Genomic DNA, 20,570 nt, shown 5'->3' with positions numbered 1-20,570 from the left:
ATATTACCGTGACAATCGATGTTTTGTACAAGAGGATATGTAAGTAACTTTGTTTTGAAAGGTTTCAGCTTGAATCTTGTGGTGTACTTATAGTATTTACCAACGCAGCAGTATACGTTTATGCCCTGTTTTCCACCTCGACAGTTTTCACAGTATAAGGGTGCACTGGAATGTGTCGGAGGATGGGCAAGTAGCTTTACATTTGTCTTTATAAATATTAATATAGGAAATCCATAAAAAGGAATTCTTTGTTTTCGGAATTTGTATGGTGATCTATTTTGAAAGTTGTTTTTATGAAGCTTGACATAAGTCATTTTGTTTGAAGGGGTAATATCATGAATATCATCTTATATAAGGGTATATCAGTTAAAAACTGTTGTAAAAAGTTAACTGATCAATTAACTGTTGAATGAATATGTTTCAGTTTTTGCTACAAGATTTCTGCATCATTTTGAATTCCTTTATGAGTGAGTTTTACGCCGCTTTTAGCAATATTCCAGCAATATCACAGCGGGGGACACCAGAAATGGCCCTCACACATTGTACCCATGTTGGGAATCAAACCAGGGTCTTCGGTGTGACGATCGGACGCTTTAACCATTAGACTACCCCACCGCCTCGATTTCTTTCATGACTGGACTTGTGATCTGTTTACTTGTAACTGCTCATAGCTGTGTCACAGCTTTACCTTTACCTTAACTTGCCGAATAACTAGAACATGGTTCTACATACTCGATACACAATCCACACGGTTTCGAGCGGCCGATGTGTACCGTTTGTTGAATTCGATTAATCACTCTGACGATACGACGATCGATTCGACGGGCCTACCCGTGTTAGTTCGCCTTAAGATACTTTCATTGAGCTTTTACTTTGAGACAACTGTATGCTTGACATATCAAAACTCAACACATTGGTGTTTGACTCTATCAAGTCATATATATGTGACGTTTCCCCTACTGGAACACTACTAGTGCTATATAAACAATATTGACAATATTACATGGACATGCGAAACGGAAAATAGGAAATTTCTTAAATGTGCAAGTGCTTGTAAAAAACCCTCTTCTTAAAACATGTTAAATGTCAGAAAAACAATTGAAGTGGCTAATAATTATTTTATTTTCATTTAGACCACTGACAAAATTTTAAGAAATATATTCATAAACAAACTAATGAAGAAAAAAGGCAACATAGAGATGGATCAACAACCTGACATCTATTGTCTTGTGATGATTTATGTTCCTTGTAAATCGACCCAGGAAAGGTATGGCAGTTATCTAGGAGTTTCCTCCACTAATTTCAGTTATAGGGATTTAATGAATAATGCAGAATGAATGCTTGACTGAAACCAATTAAAGTATCTAACTTTAGTACTTGCGGCGTAAAACTTACTCAATAATTCACTCACTCACTTTGGTACTTTAGTATTACTGTAATGACTGGAATTCTGATTCAGATAACACTGAAATATTAATGACTGCTACCTGGATAGCTTGCTTCGGCAGATGCAGGCATGGATGGGGTGTTGCCATGGTTACTGATGGGATCAGCAAACAAGGCCTGTCTTTGTCGTTTCCTGTGGTTGAAGATGGGAGTTGTAGTAGGCAAACATGTTGATCGCTCTGCAAAAATATTCTGAAAGTATATTCGGTTCAATTAAAATCATATCATTTACTTTAATAGGACACATTCTTGGTTTAAGTTTAAACCGGTTCTCCATAGATGGAGCACTTATTGTACAAGTGTGACCAAGGACTCACAAAGGAACCTATGCAACAGTTAAACAATGTTAAAAAACAAAAATGATAACATGAATTGGTAATAAGCTAACTGCATTAGGAGATTTTTTATGAACATTTGTTATATACCTATATCTAAGCCCATAGAGATGAACAAAAAAGTTCTGGAATGAACGATAATTAAGTACTCTTATCAGTTTGACTATCGCAAGCATGGGGATCACCTTAGTTCTAAGATCACTTTGTGGAACAGGGACCAGAACTTCAATGAGACAAGTTAGACCAGATTTACTTATCTATTGTTTGTAAGGTAAGGACATTCCATGGAGCAGAGGCATTTCTCAAGTCTCTTACAAATGGAGTCCAAGGATGGTGTTTCTTCTTGGTTACCAAACGGCAGCTACATCTTTACAGTTGAGGCAAACGCCATTTTACCTGCTCTTGAAAATGTATATAAACAATCTAACTATAAACTATATTTTCAGATTCTCTATCTTGCCTTGATGCAAGCAAAAACATGTCAGATAAACATTCACGTTTAATTGAGATTCTTGAATTACACAATATTCTTGCTATTGGCCAATGCGAGATCGTCTTCTGCTGGTTACCCAGCCATGTTGGAATTTCTGGTAACACAAAGGCCGATTTTGCTGCGAAGGCAAAAATCTATGACACCACTTCTCACTCGATACTAGCTATCATAAGATCGTACATACGTGAACTGACGGAGAAGAAGTAGGTATCAATAAATTACATGAAATTAATACAACTATTGGTTTCACCTACTTGGGTTGACAGTCCAGATTTGAAGTGGTCACCATTCGACGATGTCGTGTTGACCATTCTCGATATACACACGAATATCTATTGACGGGTGAGGATTCTCCATTTTCTATCCCTTGTGGTGGGAGAATCACAGTCAAGCATGTCCTGCTTGACTGTATTGATTTTTTCATCACAAGGGATAAATATTTCAGTTTCATGGGTGAAGCAGCTTTTTAAAGTATGTTCATTTTTACTCCTTGTTTTTTAAAAAGAAAATTGAATTATTACATTGATTTTGAATGATATGACTGTACACAGTTAAATGGTATTTTATAATCGATAGATTATATTAGCAACCGATATCGTTATTGGCTGTATCCTCGAAGGTGGTTAAAGGATTGTAAACTTATTGTCCTACCGAGAGGGTACGTAATTCCCAAAACTTTCAAAGTAAATTTAGCTCTACCAAGCTTTGTAACTACTCTTAGTCACGATATGGCTGAAATACTGCTGCTGTGTTTATAAACTTAAACTCGCTCACTATTTAACATTAACTTGTAATGATATAATTGTTGTGATGTTTAGAATTTAACTGGATCATCAATTGGACCCTTTCTCCACACCTTACATTGAGGATGGTCTCACAGACATCCAGTCAATTACACGGATCTTTCATAATGTATACAACTGGCTTTATTACTAGTTGTCTGTTACATTAGTAGTTCCCTTCGCTTGCGGGGGCGGTGGGGTAACTTGGTGGTGAAAGCGTTCGCTTGGCACACCTGAGATCCGGGTTTGATTTCCAACATGGGTACAATGCGTGAACCCATTTCTGGTGTCCCCCGCCGTAATATTAGTGAAATATTGCTAAAAGCGGCCTAAACTCCCGTGCGTTAGATCTCATGAGAAACATCTTCTCCAGCCAAGGGATAACTTGACAACATCAAGGGCTTGCTCAAATTAGACAACAATTTTAGATATGGGTCTATATCAATGTCATTTTTTAATGGAGTATTTTGAATGGTCACTGATATCAAGTTTAAGTGCCATGGTAGTAATAAGATAGCCTTTTGGTTAAAGCGTTCGCTCGTCACGCCGAAGACCCGGGTTCGAGTCACCACATTGGTACAATGTGTGAAACCCATTTCTGGTGTTCCCCGCCGTCATATTGCTGGAACATTGCTAAAAGCTGTGTAAAACCATACTCACTCACTCACTCACTGAGAAGGGTTTTATGGTGTTGTTGAAAGTGAGTGGTGGGGTTTTTATTCAGCTGGTCCTCTGCGACTAGTAAGCAATTGACTGTTTCTTCATGTAATGTAATGGAATGATTTGTCAGTACCATACTTTCTTGAGTATAGTTAACACAAGAAAAAAAAACTGTTAACAGGTCACATTGTCTTTTCATCATGACAAACAATGATCACATGAAACAAAAACATTGCAAAGATATATTGGTTGGCAAAAGGTCCGTATCAATGCCAAATAAATACAACTGAAACCCTGCTACGTGAAGAGATAATTGATCAGTTTAAAAAGAGATACACCAAACAAATACTGGCCTGTCCCAATATTACATATGAATGACAGATCTATTTTTCATATTCACGAACGTGAGGACAACTAAAATGCAGCATAGAGGGTTCGGGTGATTCTAGCACAATCGGGCTGGTGAGGCTCATAAACGCACACAACCAACACAGCGGCGAATAGGACTTCTCCCAGGAAACACTGCCTAGTCGAACCCACCGGAACTTTCCGGAGAACATGTAGACTCCCAAACACTGCAGCCTTCTGCATTACCCAGAGTGTCAGAAGGGCTGTACTCCCGGTGGAGAACCCGGGCACTCTCCTGAACTGCGCCAAGAGACCAGGAGGTACAAACCAAGGGCGCTGAGAACAATGGGGCGCCCGATGACAGTGTACTTGGGATGTCGGGACAAGCGAGACATTTCAAAAGCGAGGTCCGTACATTTAGCATTCTTTTCCTGAATCTTGGCAATCACGTTGCTGCCAAAAGGGACAGAAAGTTCAATGATATAAATAAATTCAATGGCTTTATCAAAAAGGACAAGTTCAGGTTTGTTGGCAGGAATTCTTCTGAGGCTGTATATGGGCCTATTCCACAGAAGTTTGAAAGCATCATTTTCGATGACACCCTGAACATGTTCAGGGTCGTACCATGGATGGACTTCAGAGTCAAAGCACCTGTAGGCATGGTAGAGACGGTAGTAAAAGCAACGAACCATGCCATCATGTCGTTTAAGATATGCAGTTTGTGCCAAAGTAGGGCATCCACTGACAAGGTGTTGCACAGTCTCTGTAAATTCATTGCAAAGTCGACATTTTATATTGATATTTTCTTTTAAAATCACATTTAGGCGATTACGAGTGGGAAGTGACTGGTACTGAGCAGCCAAAACAAATCCCTCAGTTTCACATTTAAGACCAGCCGACTTCATCCAGGCGAAGCAATCAGTGGTATTGCTGTTCATGTCGATGATGAATTCCAGTTTCTTCATATGTTTAAAAGAGTTGAAGTTGACATGTATATACAGACATGGGACAGTACAACTGAAGAAAGTTCAAGATATAACCTGTACAGCCAATATGAAAGCCTTTCAGAACCAGAAAAAGATTTAACTTTGTTTACAAATAAAGACATATTCTTACTAGGATCAGAGCGTGAATTAATTTAAAATTACAGGTTAATGAGTGACGATAGTCGTGCGTTCATTTTAATCAACGTATTTGTCCCATATTTCATAAACATGAATTTTATACTTATATGTGAATGTTATAATAATCTAAGAAACTGTTATTTACCATAAACTACAGCGACAATCCGTCTGTCTATAAGTTTCATAATAAATAAATAATAATACATTAATAATCTTTGTAAATATTATGTTTGAGTATGAGCTAAGGCGGCGGCTGGTAAATGGATACTATATTTGTATTTCATCATGACACGTATGTGAAAGTATACGTGTTTATAATGTCCTTACGCTATATTTATCACTGTAATAATTATTTGTATCTTTCTAAATGTGCCGAAGGCCTTCATACGAATACGACTTGACTTGACACGTGTCCGTAGGGCAGACAGAGGTCAGACATTCACGTAGCGATGTTAGCAGGTTACTAACAAGGCTATCGTGTTATCTTATTCGAGTGTGGAACAGATGCGAAAGTTTTCAGCTCCAGTAAAAGCTTGTCGATGCAGACAAAGGAACATCAAAAGCTAATCTGGATTCTTATCGTTGCGGTGGTTAACCGCAAACCCTGTATTACCTATTTAATTTGGCATCGATAAACTGACAGACAAAAACAACTTCCACCACCATGCTAGCGATATTATATCCACGACCTCCACTGGGCCTAAGTCAAATTCAAAGAATACATTCCTTTTAGGCGGGTCAAAATGTTGCAAAATTATTGTTCTCCTAAGGGGATACGTACGTCCCGAAACATTAAAAGGAAATATTTATTGGTTAGACTTTTTTGTGTCATTTCAATTTTTGCTAAATCTGACTACAAATGCCAGCTGCTGAAGAATTCATATACATTGTACATCCAGCTTGGGATCATGCAGGTAGCAAAAGTCCCTATGGTCCCTAGTATGGTAATCAGCCTTCAGATCTATAGTCCGTTTAAATTTTACTGGTGTCTATAGTATTATTTGTATGGTAGCGTTGTTTTAAATTAAGAGCTGTGATACTCTCGTATTCGTATTGTCCTCCGATGACAGGTTATACGTTCTAAATTTATTGATTTAATATTGATATAAATTAAATTGTTCTCGTCAATATATGGCTGAAATATTGGCGATGTGACGCTAAATATTAACTTACTCACTCACTCAATAAATACTTCTGGTTTTAATTTTTAAAGTATAATTTAATTTCAGACTCGAACAAATGGAAACGGGAATTTGCATAATATCCAACTTTAGATGCTAATCTCGGAAATCATTTCTTGAAAATCAATGATTGGGGTCATGTTGAACATTCATTTCTTTACACACAAGTGCCCAACTACTATTTATAAACCGCTACAGTAGTGGCTAATTAGGTATACTGGGAGAAACAAATAAAGGAACACAGGACGATTCAAGCGTTCCTTAATTATACTACTCATCAAAAGTTTAGATTCACTTAAAGCACTCACTATATGGTATGTATATATGTATGGTTACATCGAAGATGAATTTCTCCACTAACTTGGGGGAACGAACTGAAAATCTTATGCAGATGAATTGCACGAAGTTCATGCATCAAATTGCTGTAAAGCATGTGCAAATATCATGCATGTGAACAGCTGCGGTTTGTTTCGAATTCGTCAATTTTCACTGAGGTTTCATCATTTATAGAACTCATGACAATAATATTTTCAAAGTTACAAATTTCTTTTACAATACATCAGTTCATGTGTAAACAGTACCTTTAAACAGTATGGAAAATTTTGCAAGATATAGTTTAGAATAGTTGACAGTTGGCTACATTTACAATAGTGTGACTAAACTTTTGATGGGGAGTATATTTTCAAGTTGTAATCACTACAGCGCTATTCAAAGCTAGGCTATTCAAAATCGAATTTTTGAATTTTAAAATGACCAATTAAAATGACGAACATTGATACTCCGTGTATCAACTCTAGTTTGCCCACTACCGGTAGAAATACTGTCAGTCTGGGAAGCAGAGAACGAGTCCACTAATTTGCTAATGTATTCAGGAAATATGTGGGTTTCTATATTTGAAGCCTGGTGCTACTTATCATCAAGTCGTTTAGACGTTTCTCCAGACATACTGCTAACCTATTACTTAATATTTTACATGAGAACTAATTTTCGAAATCCGAGAGAACGTTTAAATATTTCAGATTTAGAGTGAACAGTCTGCATATAACCTACAGCCTTTGAACACAAGGTGTCAAAGCCTTCGTATTTGAAGCCGAAGAACGTTTCTCAAACGGAGTTTACTTTGTGTTAACGAAGAATACTTGGAAAAATGCAACACGCCGTCGATATCTTTCGATTTGTGTTGGCATTCAAAGGTCTCATCATCAACGACCTACAACCTCTCCCTCACACAATGTCGACGGCGAGGTGTGGCCAGCATTGTCATGAAGACAACACCTGCATCTCCTTCTTCCACGACGTGAACACCATGCACTGTTATTCCTATTGTGGAATCCTCAGCCAAACCAACACCAACCTCACGAAGCTTAGTGGCATTATGTATTATTTCTATAGCAAAGGTAATAGCTTTGTTCTTGATTTTTCGTTTCCCGTTGTGCTTATATCATCACCTGATTGTCATTCGTTCGTAAACATGGCAAAACTGTGAATTTTATCAAAAGGCAGCTACAATTGCGTCTAAATACAATTCATACATGGTCCCTGGAGACTTATTGAATGAAAATATAGAAAAGTTCTTGGGCATTATTTTCCACAGCCATTTGACCACTTTAACGCACATGAAATATTTGAAAAATGAATGCCTAAAAGCCCTAAACTTGTTAAATGTTGTTTCAAATTCAAAGTGGGGAGGGGATAAGAAAATCCTCCTCCGTTTATACATTAAAACTTCATGTTGGCTTCATCGTCTATTGACCCGTTCGCTGACTTGGTTGAGACAGTATCGTATCCCAACTGTGCAGATGGATGCCCGTGGTGTTGATCACTGCCTTGTCTGGTCCAGACTTGATTATTTACAGACCACCGCCATGTAGGTGGGAGATTCCTGAGTGTGGCGTTAAACAATAGCCAAACCAAACCATTGTCTAAGGTGAAGCCTGTAACAGTAACTTAAAATTATTGGATGCAATCCATCATCAAGGCTTGACGCTTTGCCTTTGCACTTTCAGAACGCTTCCAGTTAATAGCCTTTGTTATAGTGACTAATTCAGGACAGGCATCGTCCAAAAACTATGTAGCCAAGCCATGTGACTTAATTGTACTTATTCAATCTGCAATTTTAATGCTTATCACTACCACAGTGTACATTGCCTTGTCAGCCACCCTGAACCACTCTGTCTTTGTCATCAATTAGTGTATGTGACATTTATTGCCCTAATTGGTCATCCCCCCTTGGCCGTGTCTGCCATCACATCAACTGGTCAAGAAAATGCTATTGTTTTTGTATCTGTCCATTGTTGAGTCGTCACCTGTCCATTGTTGTCAAAAACTGTACATATATGCTCATGTACATGTATATTGAAAAACAGAGTACGAGTCCGGTATTCCGACTGTCTGTGTTGGGACGACCACGAGCAGGATAATGCCGCTCGTAGGAAACGCCCTGGGGTAGGGCAGGTACTCCGCTCACCTCATTTATGTATTGTGAATTTGTTTGTCATGTAACTGAAGAAGTTTGAGCTCAACGTATCCCTTCGTCTTGTCAACGTATTGTACGTACACTTCATCTTAAACATGAGCTAATTCCCCAGTCGACGCATATCCACGCATTGACACCTCTAGATGAGCCATCTCTAAAACAACGACGCCAGCAATTGTCCTTGTAGTACATACTATTTTTTTTCAAAACCAAATGATCCAGACTGTATCTATAATCCACTTTATGAAGATCTTTATCATAAGAAAGAAAATATATTATTCCACCCTTAGGAATTAGAATAAAACCTGACGTTACTGCTACAAAAAAGTATCTTAACAACATTTGGCCAACTGAAATTTCTTCTGCTCCTCCGTGGCAACTGGTTCAGCCACAGGTGGATCGTTCATAACACAACTAAAAAGATCGGACACATATCATCTAATGTATCAGCTACCCTTGCAGATCATGGTTAGAATTTATCTTCAGTAACCCATGCTTATCGTGAAAGGCGACTAACGGGATCGGGTGGTCAGGCTCGCTGACTGGGTTGACGCATGTGCTGGAACTCCAGAGGGATTATGAGTAGGGTTTCCCTTATTTAAAGGAATGTTTTCAGAGCGACGACATAGACATATGTGTAATCTCTGAACATCAACTGAGGGAGTACAATTTATGCTTTATGAACTCTCTTTACGCTAATTATTTTTGCATGGCAAACCCAGCTCCAGAGCCAAATCATCATACAAATAGAGCACTTTCAAGTGGGGGAACTGCGCTTTTATGCAAGAAAAAACTTAATCAGCACATCAACGAGATAGCAACAGACAATCATAGAATATGTGGAATTGAAGTTCATATTCTCTGTATATTTACCTCCGTCAAACAGATCAAATGACCTATTCTATGAAAATGTCACCATGATCAGGACTATTTACAACGCCTATTCACTAAAAGGAGGTGTAATAATGATGGGAGATTTTAACGGAGCTATCGTTGGACCAAGATACTCACCAACCCTCAAAAACAGAGATAGTCTTCTCAGTAACTGTGTTCTGGATCTGGGGTTAAAGTCAGTGAATATGGAATCCAACTGCAGTGGTCCGGTATTCACATTCATGGCATATCATGGAGGACCAATGGCGGTACTTGACCATATTTTAGTACCCGAAGAACTGTGCAACCTTACAACTAACGCTAAAGTCAGAGATGATAACCCACTAAATGTGTCAGATCACAATCCAATCTCTTGCTCTCTCAAGCTAAATCTGCATTCTACAGAGACAGAAGGAAGCATATCTTTATTGTGATCAAGAAATAGAATGGTTGTACCAAACTATCATAGGCTCTCTGCTCAAAGCAAGTGAACTGTCCATCCCCAAGAAACAATTCCGGAGGTACCTCAAGCCCTTCTGGCAGGATGCCGTCAAAGATAATCACAAACTTATGACGAGAAGGAGGCTTGAATGGCTGGATGCGGGCGGACCGAGGGGATTTGAACATAGCACATTCAAGCTCTACAAGGCTGCAAAGGACGCTTTTAGATAAAGTCTGAGAAAAGAGCCTTCACGCTATGAATCAGAAAACTTCAAAGACATAGATGACGCAGGTAATATAGACCAGAAATGTTTCTGGTCCTTCTTGTGCCAAGCAAAGAAACAACAACAAATTCCATGCCTTGATGTAGACGGTGAAAGGATATATGATCCGCACTCTATGTTCAATGCAATGGCAGATCATCTGAAGAGTGTGTATAAGAACCAAGGAAAGAAACATTTTGATGACTCACTTAAGAGGGACATAGAATCAGCAATAGAACAGCTGAGAAACAAACTTCGCTCGCTAGAGTCTGACATAAGTAGCATAACCACATCTCCAAAAGAAATCTCCTCATTATGTAAAAGCCTCAAGAGCAACAAAGCAGCAGGAATAGATGGTATAAATCATGAACATCTGAAATACGGTGGATCTTACCTGTATGTAGCCTTAGCCGAGCTGTTCAACACCATCCTGATGTCCGGATACATTCCAAGAGAGTGGTCCAAGGGTCTCATCATTCCCATATATGTGGCATGCAGGTCTTCTCCATAAACTGAACTCTGGGCATACACAACCAGACACCTACCGGCAGCCTACTACAACGTCTCATTCAAAGTAAGAAAGGTGCAATTATTCTTGACCTTCATTTTGCAGCACCAACACAGGCGGATGACATCGCCTTAATGAGCCCAGTGAACGCAAATCTACAGGACATGGTCAACATCTGTCAAGAATACAGTTCAACATGGAGATTCACCTTCTCACCAACAAAATCCCAAGTTGTTCGGTTTGGCAAAAAGGACAAGCTGATAGCACCGATTCTTCTATACAAGGAAGTTGTTCCGGCAGTGTCAGAGATTAAGCATGTTGGGATTATCCTGAACTCCCAATTCAACTCCTGGGAGAGAACACTATCTACAGAGCTGTTCCAAACTGAAATCGACCACTATGGCACGCACTTTCCAGATCAGGTTGTCATCCACGGGGGCTAAGTCCAATAACATCGTCTAAGCTACCGCGATCAGTTGCCATACCAAGAGCACTATTCGGCTGTGAACTGTGGACCAATATCGCCAGTCATGAGATGATAGCGCTGGAACGAGCACAACGTTTTGCCCTAAAGCTCATACAAGGCCTCCCCCGACACACTAGAACTGACATATGCAGTGCACTCCTAGGCTGGACTTCACTGGAACCATATATTGATGTTAAGAAGCTCCTCTTTCTTGGACAGCTGTGTAATAACAAGAAGCATCTCCTACCACGCCAGATCTTCAGGACAAGGTTGTATTTACACAAACATAACTGCGGAAGACCCAGCGCTGGTTTCATCCCAGACATTTACAGAATCCTCGGAAAACATAAACTATTGGCACATATGGAGAACTTTCTAAATTTAGGCATATTCGAAAAACAACAGAAATGGAAAAGAATGGTAAAGACAGCAGTTCACAACGCAGAGGATACCAACTGGAACACAGGTCTCAACTCTGACCCTGGCCTTCAACACTTCAAGACCATCCACCCAACACTGCGACCTCATACAGCTTGGCTGATCTCCAAAGACTATCCTGAACTGAAGAGAGCAGCAGTATCCATCATCAGAAAATGTGCGTCATGGAGACCAGGGAGAGACACAGGGGTGTGCAAACTGTGTGACAGTGTATATGCAGACCTCCTGACTCATGGTGTATGTCAATGTGAGCCAGCTACCAGCCTGAGGGATACCCTGTGGTCTGACATCTGGTGTGTTGGGCTCCTTGAGATCAGCGTATGTCTTCACGAGAAGCCAGATGTAGACATTGTTGCATGCCTGTTGTCGTGCAACCCACCAATGCAGACCGATGCAGACACCAGCCAACTATACGCCAGGAGTGTCATAAAAGACTTTTCTATCTTCACCTCTATTTTCTGTAGCGCATAGCAAAGTGCTTAAAACATTCAAATCTATCTGTAATTTATGTAAATAATGGAGGAAATAAAAGAATGTATTTGCTTATCGTGAAAGGCGACTAACGGGATCGGGTGGTCAGGCTCGCTGACTGGGTTGACGCATGTCCCAACTGCGTAGGACAGGATCGTATCCCAATTGCGTAGATCGATGGTCATCCCTGGGTTGTCTGGTCCAGATCCGATTATTTACAGACCGCCGCCATATAGCTGAATTATTGCTGAATGCGGCGTAAAACTCACTCACTCAGCATATAATCAATTAGCAGCCACCTACAGTACTTACAAATCAATGTTTACGGATGGGTCCAAAGATGGTGACGCAGTTGTTAATGTCGTTGGATCCAGAATTAAAGTGAGACCGGTATCAGCCATATAGCCACGAGACGTTTTTACAAATATATAGAAGACGATCATAAATACAAATTATGATTGGAAGTTTGAATTAGTAACTGCAACTGTTTGTGGCTGTATCCTCAAAGGAGGTTAAAGTACTGTAAAATTATTGTCCTCCTGAGAGGGTTCGTAAGTCCCAAAACATTCGAAATATGTTTTAATCGTAGAATACGTGTTCGTTATGTATGGTTAGCTTTGCTAAATTACTACGGCTGAAGGGATGTTGTAAATCCAGCTAGGGTCCATGCAGGTAGCAAAGGCACTGTAAGTCCCCATGTATGTGACCTACCTTCAGTCGTTGGTAATCTGTAGCCTGTTTTTATATTGTATTGTCATGTATAGTTAAAATATTTTAGATTCAATTACTACTTTTATATTTATATCTGTGATAATCTGGTTGTTTTACTGCCCTTCGTTGACAGAATTTTATAATTTACCTGTAATTGTTAATATATTTATAACTTGATTTAGTCACGATATGGCTGAAATATTGCCGATGTGACTTAAAATCTTAACTCACTCACTCATAAATGCAAATATTTTAAATAGGAATTTCTTTATGTACACATCTGAACATTACAGTTTTATTTACAATATGACACACAATTAATGCAAATAAGTTACAAACGAAACATGTTTATAATTCACGATACATACCGATACCTGTCAAGAAGATAAGTGTGATAACATCACGGTAAATACATTTTAAATAATCCCAAAACACCTATATCGTTTTACCACGAAAAGGCAAAAAATGTACGAAAGCCAAAGTTCACAGTAAAACCACCAAAACACACGATCTATGCAGAAGTTGACACACGTCGACCTCATGCTTTGAGTATAAAAAGTGAAAAACAACCTACCGCATTGGCAGCTGAAATTACGCACAATCACTAGATAATTGATACGGATCTGACACAATTGATCTGGCCAATTCTGTTTCAGACGGACTGTGTAGTAATTGTGTTCAGAAACGAATCGATGTAAAGAAAACGATTTCAGGAGACGATGGCATCGGTGCAGAAAATGTGCGAGGTAATATATATCCTAGCTATACAAGCGAAACAAACATTGATTTCAAACAATTACAGACAATTACAATCAAATATAGACTCGGGTTATTTTTTCAGTCACCCGTGAAGATCGGGGCTAGACCTGGTCCCGATTTCTCGAAACTTTGACCCGAGTTTTGACAATTTGAAACAGCTAAACTTTTAACTGAACTGCATTTTTAAAATAGAAAAGTCCAAACAACTTAAGTTATCTATGCCTCAAACTCAAATTGTGTACTATGTTTGAGTTTAATATCGATTTCAGTTCATTCTGGGAAATGTATTTTCCTGCATTTTCTCAGATTTGAGTAAAAACTCTAACTGAAGTCAAAACTCTTAGTTTGTTTCGAGAAATCGGGACCTGGTCTTCAGCAACCCACTAACGGGGTTTGGGTGGTCAGGCTCGCTGACTTGGTTGACACATGTCCTAATTGCGTAGACCGATGTTCGTGTGGTTGATTACTGCGTTGTCTGGTCCAGGCCCGATTATTTATGGAAGGCCGCCATATAGTTGCCTCTTACGACAAGCACGGCTTTCTGAAAACAAACTATAACCATCTGTTCCACGGTTTAATTAAGGTTGTTAGGGGTGTAAATAATATTTTTATATACATGTATTGGGAACAGAGCATTCATACCAGTAGCTGTAATTATATTAGATGAGTGTGAATTGGCTGTTTGTATTTATATTTTAGCCAACACCTGTCGAGAGAAAGGATACAAGTACTGGCACAAAGGAGACATTTGTTATAAAAGAATGCAAGGAAAGAAAACCCGTAATGCAGCATTTCATGACTGCTTGGACATCGGTGGTAATTTGTTCTCTATCAACACAGAGCAAAAACATGTATTCTTCGTCAGCGTTGTGGCCAAGGAACGTAAGTTGTAAATAAAGCTTTAAATGAAAAAAGTAACTGAATGAATAAATAAAGTTTTACGCCGCTTTTAGCTATAATCCAGCAATATCACAGTGTGAACGCCAGAAATGGCCTTACGATCAGGTGGTGGACAGCCCACATGTCCAGCTTAATGCCGTACAAGATGGTTGTAATGTTGTTCTTCAGATGTCAGAATATTTTCAGTTCTAGACAATTTGTGATTGATGTAATGTGTCAGATACTAAATGTGTCTGGTTTTGTGTCATAAACGTCAAATTTGATTGAATATCTTGTCTTTAATATTTTCTAGAGATATTAAGATATTTGTTACTGTAGCGTTATGTGTTTGCACAGCACTAACATATGTAGGTGATAACTGTGTTTTGAATCTTTATGTAATTAATAAGTGACCTCAGAAACTACATAGAGAATACTAAACGATCTCTCGTGTAATACCGTATTTAAACAAACGAGTGATCTGGTATCTAACGTTTCATAATTATGGTATTACACGGAACATCGTTTAGTATTTTATTTGTTACTCACCCAACATTAGCAAAATAATATCCCAGAATTCATCTTACAGAACGAGTGAATTACGCCGTCATAACAGGGGTCACGTGTATGAATATATTTCATTTCTAATTGTAAACATTAGTCTATTTAATTTTATTTTATTTTAAAAATAAACAAAGGGGTATGAAAAAGGGATCAAATGACTTCAACCAACATATTGATTTTTTATCTATAAATGCTATTACACGCAACAGAGCAAAGAACAGTAGACGCTTCTTCCCTAAGAATTCAACGAGTGCATTACGCCCGCGCAACTCGGTCACGCGTACTTTGGTCATGTGACCGACTGCAAGTAGTTTCACAAACACGCTATGTCATTGCACAATGTGTAATAACCTTGTAGGTTTATGGAACAGTCAAAAACGTGCACATCAGCACCAACTATGTATGCTTGTCAGAATATATACTCTCCAAAAAAGAAACGCATATGTGTATTTTCACGAATTCAGTCTGCTAACTTTAAAGTGAGATAATATTGCATGTCTAGATCAGTAGGAGCCAAATTTCACAGTATATCAATTCAAATGTCTTTTGACATGCAAAGCTTCAATAAGTGAAGGCGTCCCTTCCCGTTTTGGCGTTGTCTTCAGTACCTGTTATGGCCTCTAGGAGCACCCTAAAATGCTCTGCACTGTCTCGTCATGGATTGAATAAGTCTTTGTATTCGACTTTGTGGAATTCTGGCCCATTCCTATTGCACTGCCTGCGACAGCTGATCCAACGTCTGTTGACGTTCACGTGTGGGTCGACCGAGGTCATCCCACAAAAAGGGGCGGCGATTTGGAAGGCCATGGAAGCACTGTAATGTTCCCATTCGGAAGATACTGAATAGTAGCATGTGCTGTGTAAGGCCTGACAACATCTTGCTGGAACAACTCCCTCTGACGGTCGGTCAATGGCAGGAATCCTGTGAATCCGTAACATTGGGTCTTTCTACCAAATAACAGTTAAATTGCCTTGAAGGCGCACGAAGTCAGACTTCTTTGTGTTTGATATGGCTCCCCGCATCATAACACTCACTGCCATATTGGTTGGTGACACAATTCCGGGCAAAACGTTCAAATCGCGACGTCGATAGACACCTACATTTCCGTTACGGCACTGAAGCAGAGTCGTACATGTCACCTGTTTTGTTGAATCGAAGGTTATTGCACCACTTCACTCGTCGATGTTGCTGTGGCAGTTTGATTCCTTGGAGACTGTAACGTCATTTGCGGATGGTATCCGCGCTTCACCTGCTGCTCTTCGTGACGCTGTGGTGATCATTCCAAAAGTCAATGTCGAAAACCACACATTTCATGAGGTGTCCGAAAGAGCGTTTGATCGGGTTGCATGCTCGTCAGACGAATAGATGTGCTATTTGACGTTCAAGGGAAACGTCGAAACTCTTTACCCTAACAAGGCACAACATGAAAAACAGAGGATAGGACTCCTTGCATGTACTTTTGGCATGGAAAGACGAAAGAAAACATGAACAGTTTCTAAAATAAGTGAAGGGTGGACTCATGCCACTATGATGCTGACGTTTACCGTTGCATGCTGAGCAGAATATAATGTCCTTGGCCTTTTCCTTGTGACAAATCTGACTTCCTCTCAGCACAAAGATTTTTGCAGAATTTATGTCCTTAAAATAAAAAAGGTGTTCAACAAACGATCATTAAAATATTGGCGCAGTAAACTATTTGTTACGAGGGAGGGGTGCAAAGAGATGAACAGCCAGGTGTACGAGGAGCCAGTGCACATGTGCCGACAAAGTTATTGAATCATTTACCTGTGCTGTGCCGTCTCCATCTTTCCTCGCAATAATAATTTCTTGTTGAATATTCAATAAATGGTTGATTTCTTTTGGTAAATGTACCAAAATGTATCCTGTCAACATTTGAAAAATATGATTTTTTAATAAGTTTAATACAAAAAAACCCCAAAACTTTACGAACCTTTTATATCGTGATATTACACTTTGATGATTGTATATAGCAAAGTAATAGCAATTACAACATAAAACGTTTGCTGTTCTGAGATAAATGTCCCTAGAAATGATCTATTCTGAGTAATTTTCACATAGGTTAGAATACCCGTTACCTTGACAACCGTTGCTATAGAGCTGTACTCATCAACTCTTCAAAAATATAATTGAAGTGAAAGTTATATGTGTTCTTGCAATAAAAAGTAAAAGAATTCTGACAGCACGAATGGTTTTAACAATATTTTCAACTAAACTAGCATTTTCGTACATTTTCACATGCGATTCTGGTTCGATTTCATAGAATTCTAATTAACGGCTAATCAATGAAAAATATTGAGGCCAAATATAGAGAATGACAAAATGTCAAGTGAATATGACATTTTGGACTTATCCACCTGTGCATGATTCTTAAGTGGAATGCTACTTAATGGATTATTTTACATCTATGAAACATGGAAGGCATATTGACAAAACGGCTGATTATGCTCTTGGAATATCATGTTTTAATGCCAAATAGTAATTTGCATATATGGAAATACATTAAACAATTGTTATCAATGAAACGTTTTGAATTATTAGTCAATATAAGTTTGCTAGCAGATATCGCACTGACGGGATTAACGGTGCGGCATTCTATTGTTCCAGTGAACCGAGCCAAATGCTACATCAGTGGAATACGGACCAACTGCGTGATATCTTGTAGCGGGCCATGGGCATGGAATTGGGTACAGTACATAAACGAATCGGACTCAAGATGGCATCCCGGATCGCCAGTGTCAGGGCTTGTTAGAAACTGCATGGTGTATAGTTGGAAGAATGGGAAGTATTTGTGGGAAGAAACTGCATGTTTTGAGTATGAGCATTATTTCTGCGAAATCGCTCTGTATTGACATGTAACAACATTGTGTTACTGACATTTTCTTCAATTACAAGCTTTATAGTAAGGCCTCACCGTCCCTTCAACAGTTCTGATCCTTTTAACATATCGTATGTTGCGGTTCATATGTATCAACAGTGCTTTTGTTATTTTGGGGGCGTTTGTGTGTCGATGTTTGTGTGTTTGTTGTTTAGTGCTACTCTCGGCAATTCTCCAGTCTGTTGAAACCTTTCCAACGATTTCATTGGTTGTTGAGCATATATTCAATATTCAAGTTACGTCACGGCGGCTTGCTATTTGCACACTGGACCAGAAAATCCAGTGATTGGGCTACAACTGACACCTTACTAACCTGAGACTGGGTACATTTAGTCACCCCAGTTTTTTTTACCAGTTCTACATTTGAATTTTAAATCTGGTAACCTGCTGATGTGTCTCTCCCTCGTGGGCATCTTGTATCCTGTCCGTTATTGAGGTTGTCCGTGTATTTTTTCTGTGTTTCCTCTCGCGCTGCCCCGCCCTCCCGCCCGGAATGTTCATTCCGACGTGAAATACCAAAAACGTATTTTTATCTCAAATTTCCCTGTCGCTGTGGAAATGTATGATTTGTTTGTTTGGTGTTTAACGCCTGCAACATTCAAATCATATGGCGGCGGTCTGTGAATACTCGAGCCTCGACCAGACAATCCAGTGATCAGCATGTGCATCGATATAAACAATTGGGATACGATGACATCTGCGAGCCAAGTCTGCGAGCCAAGTCACCGTGCCTGACCATTCGATCCCGTTAGACGCCTCTGTGACAAGCAGGGGTTGGTGAAGATCAAGAACGGGAGGAAATGTATTACCTGAAGCGATAAAAAATTACTCTTAGCCATGCTACACGTAAATAAAACTGTTCCTCTTCATAAATATTTCTTCATTTAGTGAAGAAATGTTTCCACAATAACGCGATTCGATCTTCATCATACACCTATTTAATGGCTATAACCACACGATCTTAATTTATACATTTCTTTTAAAAAATTGCCCTGTTATTACAAACACAATTTGTTCGACCGCTCTTGCTGGTTCAGGTTGAATATAACGCAGACCTATATCAAAACTCTAAGGTAACAGAACTTGAAATCAAGACACGTAACAGATCTGTACATAAGTGAGTAGATAATGTGGGTTCTGCATTATTTGGCTATGATGTTACACACGTTTTTTATACGGCTGCTTCAATGTTTTAACATTTACCACAGGAAGTTATGTTCTCAAATCTCAAGATTGCATGCAATACTGGCATGCGCAGATTTCATACCCGTTACTCTAAACACAGCTCACACTGTGTCCAGGTTTTTGTAGGTAATTACAGCTATCAAAGTCTCTGTAGGTTTGCGTTGAGCCAAGAGAATGTTGTCTTGCCACGTTCACTGAAATTTTTTGCTGACTTTGTACGTGACGCTGTTGATTAAATAAACGTTGAAGATGGATGTGCGTTAATCTTTGATTTACTAATTATTTGAGATGTAACACAGTGAAAGCTGGATAATTAATCAAGAATATGTATAACGCGCTTTTCCATGCTTCATATCCTGCTCAAAGCGCACGATCCGATTATTATTACCCCGGATAACCCAAGCTGCCTGCGAGGAGCTAGAAGGTTAATAGACACATGACTTATCCCACCAGGTACCCATTTTCTGCTGGGTGAACAGAGGAGATTTTACCAACAAACTCACTTGCCCAAGGTGACACCACATGTGTCACATGTGCTTCGTTGTGGGGCAGAACTGAAGTGTTAGGACATTTCCGCAAACGTTTTTGTACTTCCCTTTGAACATTACGCATGTGCGAAAAGAAAATATGCTTTCTCTTATGCAAAAGCTTTGCAAATCATACACATTCATACATATAGCAAACTGAGATAAACGGTCCTCCTTCCCCACATGGGTACAATGTGTGAAGCCCATTTCTGGTGTCCCCCGCTGTGATATTGCTGGACGGCTTAAAAATAAACTCACTTACTCACTCACTCCACAACGTCAGGAAATATCGTTTATATATAAATTTTAGAAAAGGTAAATTTCTTTTGTAAAAATAAATTTTACATTATATGTGTTAGTCTGGTGAAAGACCTTTAGAGCTGATCGTCACGAAGTTAACAGTATCATATTTCAATTGTGAGTGAGTGAGTTAATATTTATCTTCACATGGGCAATATTTCAGCCATATCGTGACGAGAACATCATATTTCAATAAGGTTTGACAGCTAGAAATTAGAATAAACGATGAAATTACACAAATCTACAGTCAAACACTTTTGTTGAAGGGACCTACGTAAATGTTTCAAGTTTTGCAAGGTTCGAAGCAACCGCAATATGAGCACCAAAGAAGAATTAAACAGGGACTAAGCTTTCACTCCTATATACATAATCATTATGCAGAAAAAATGGAACGTTTCAAAGGGCCACATTGACGGGGTCCTAGTGTGAGATACGTTGCTGTT

At 39.1% G+C, this 20,570-nt stretch overlaps 3 protein-coding genes and 1 long non-coding RNA gene across 4 annotated transcripts in view; 2 read left to right on the top strand and 2 right to left on the bottom strand.

Annotated features, from left to right (window-relative positions):
• LOC124278288 overlaps window positions 1-2,585 on the bottom strand; it is a 30,701-nt gene extending 28,116 nt beyond the window's left edge. Inside the window, exons 1-2 of the mRNA XM_046714016.1 lie at window positions 2,529-2,585; window positions 1,488-1,638 (exon numbers count right to left, since the gene is read on the bottom strand). Coding sequence (XP_046569972.1) covers window positions 1,488-1,638; window positions 2,529-2,585 — 208 coding nt within the window. The remainder of the gene's footprint in view (window positions 1-1,487; window positions 1,639-2,528) is intronic.
• The window catches only part of LOC124278266, a 200,798-nt gene that overhangs the window by 48,919 nt on the left and 131,309 nt on the right, over window positions 1-20,570 (top strand). The gene's annotated exons all lie outside the window — the stretch shown is intronic.
• Window positions 1-20,570, top strand: part of LOC124278268 — a 187,787-nt gene that overhangs the window by 73,550 nt on the left and 93,667 nt on the right. The window lies entirely within an intron of this gene.
• On the bottom strand, window positions 9,195-14,109 carry LOC124278271. Its single transcript, XR_006899047.1, has 3 exons — window positions 13,910-14,109; window positions 10,175-10,178; window positions 9,195-9,204 (listed from the first exon to the last, which is right to left on the bottom strand). It is a non-coding gene; the product is annotated as an uncharacterized LOC124278271 (long non-coding RNA).

This window comes from Haliotis rubra, unplaced genomic scaffold (genome assembly GCF_003918875.1).
Source record: "Haliotis rubra isolate DU_JTF1 unplaced genomic scaffold, ASM391887v1 Scf234, whole genome shotgun sequence".
NCBI classification, from domain to species: Eukaryota; Metazoa; Mollusca; class Gastropoda; order Lepetellida; family Haliotidae; genus Haliotis; species Haliotis rubra.
The sequence above is the reverse complement of the archived record's forward strand: the minus strand, read 5'-3'. Positions and strand labels throughout refer to the sequence as shown.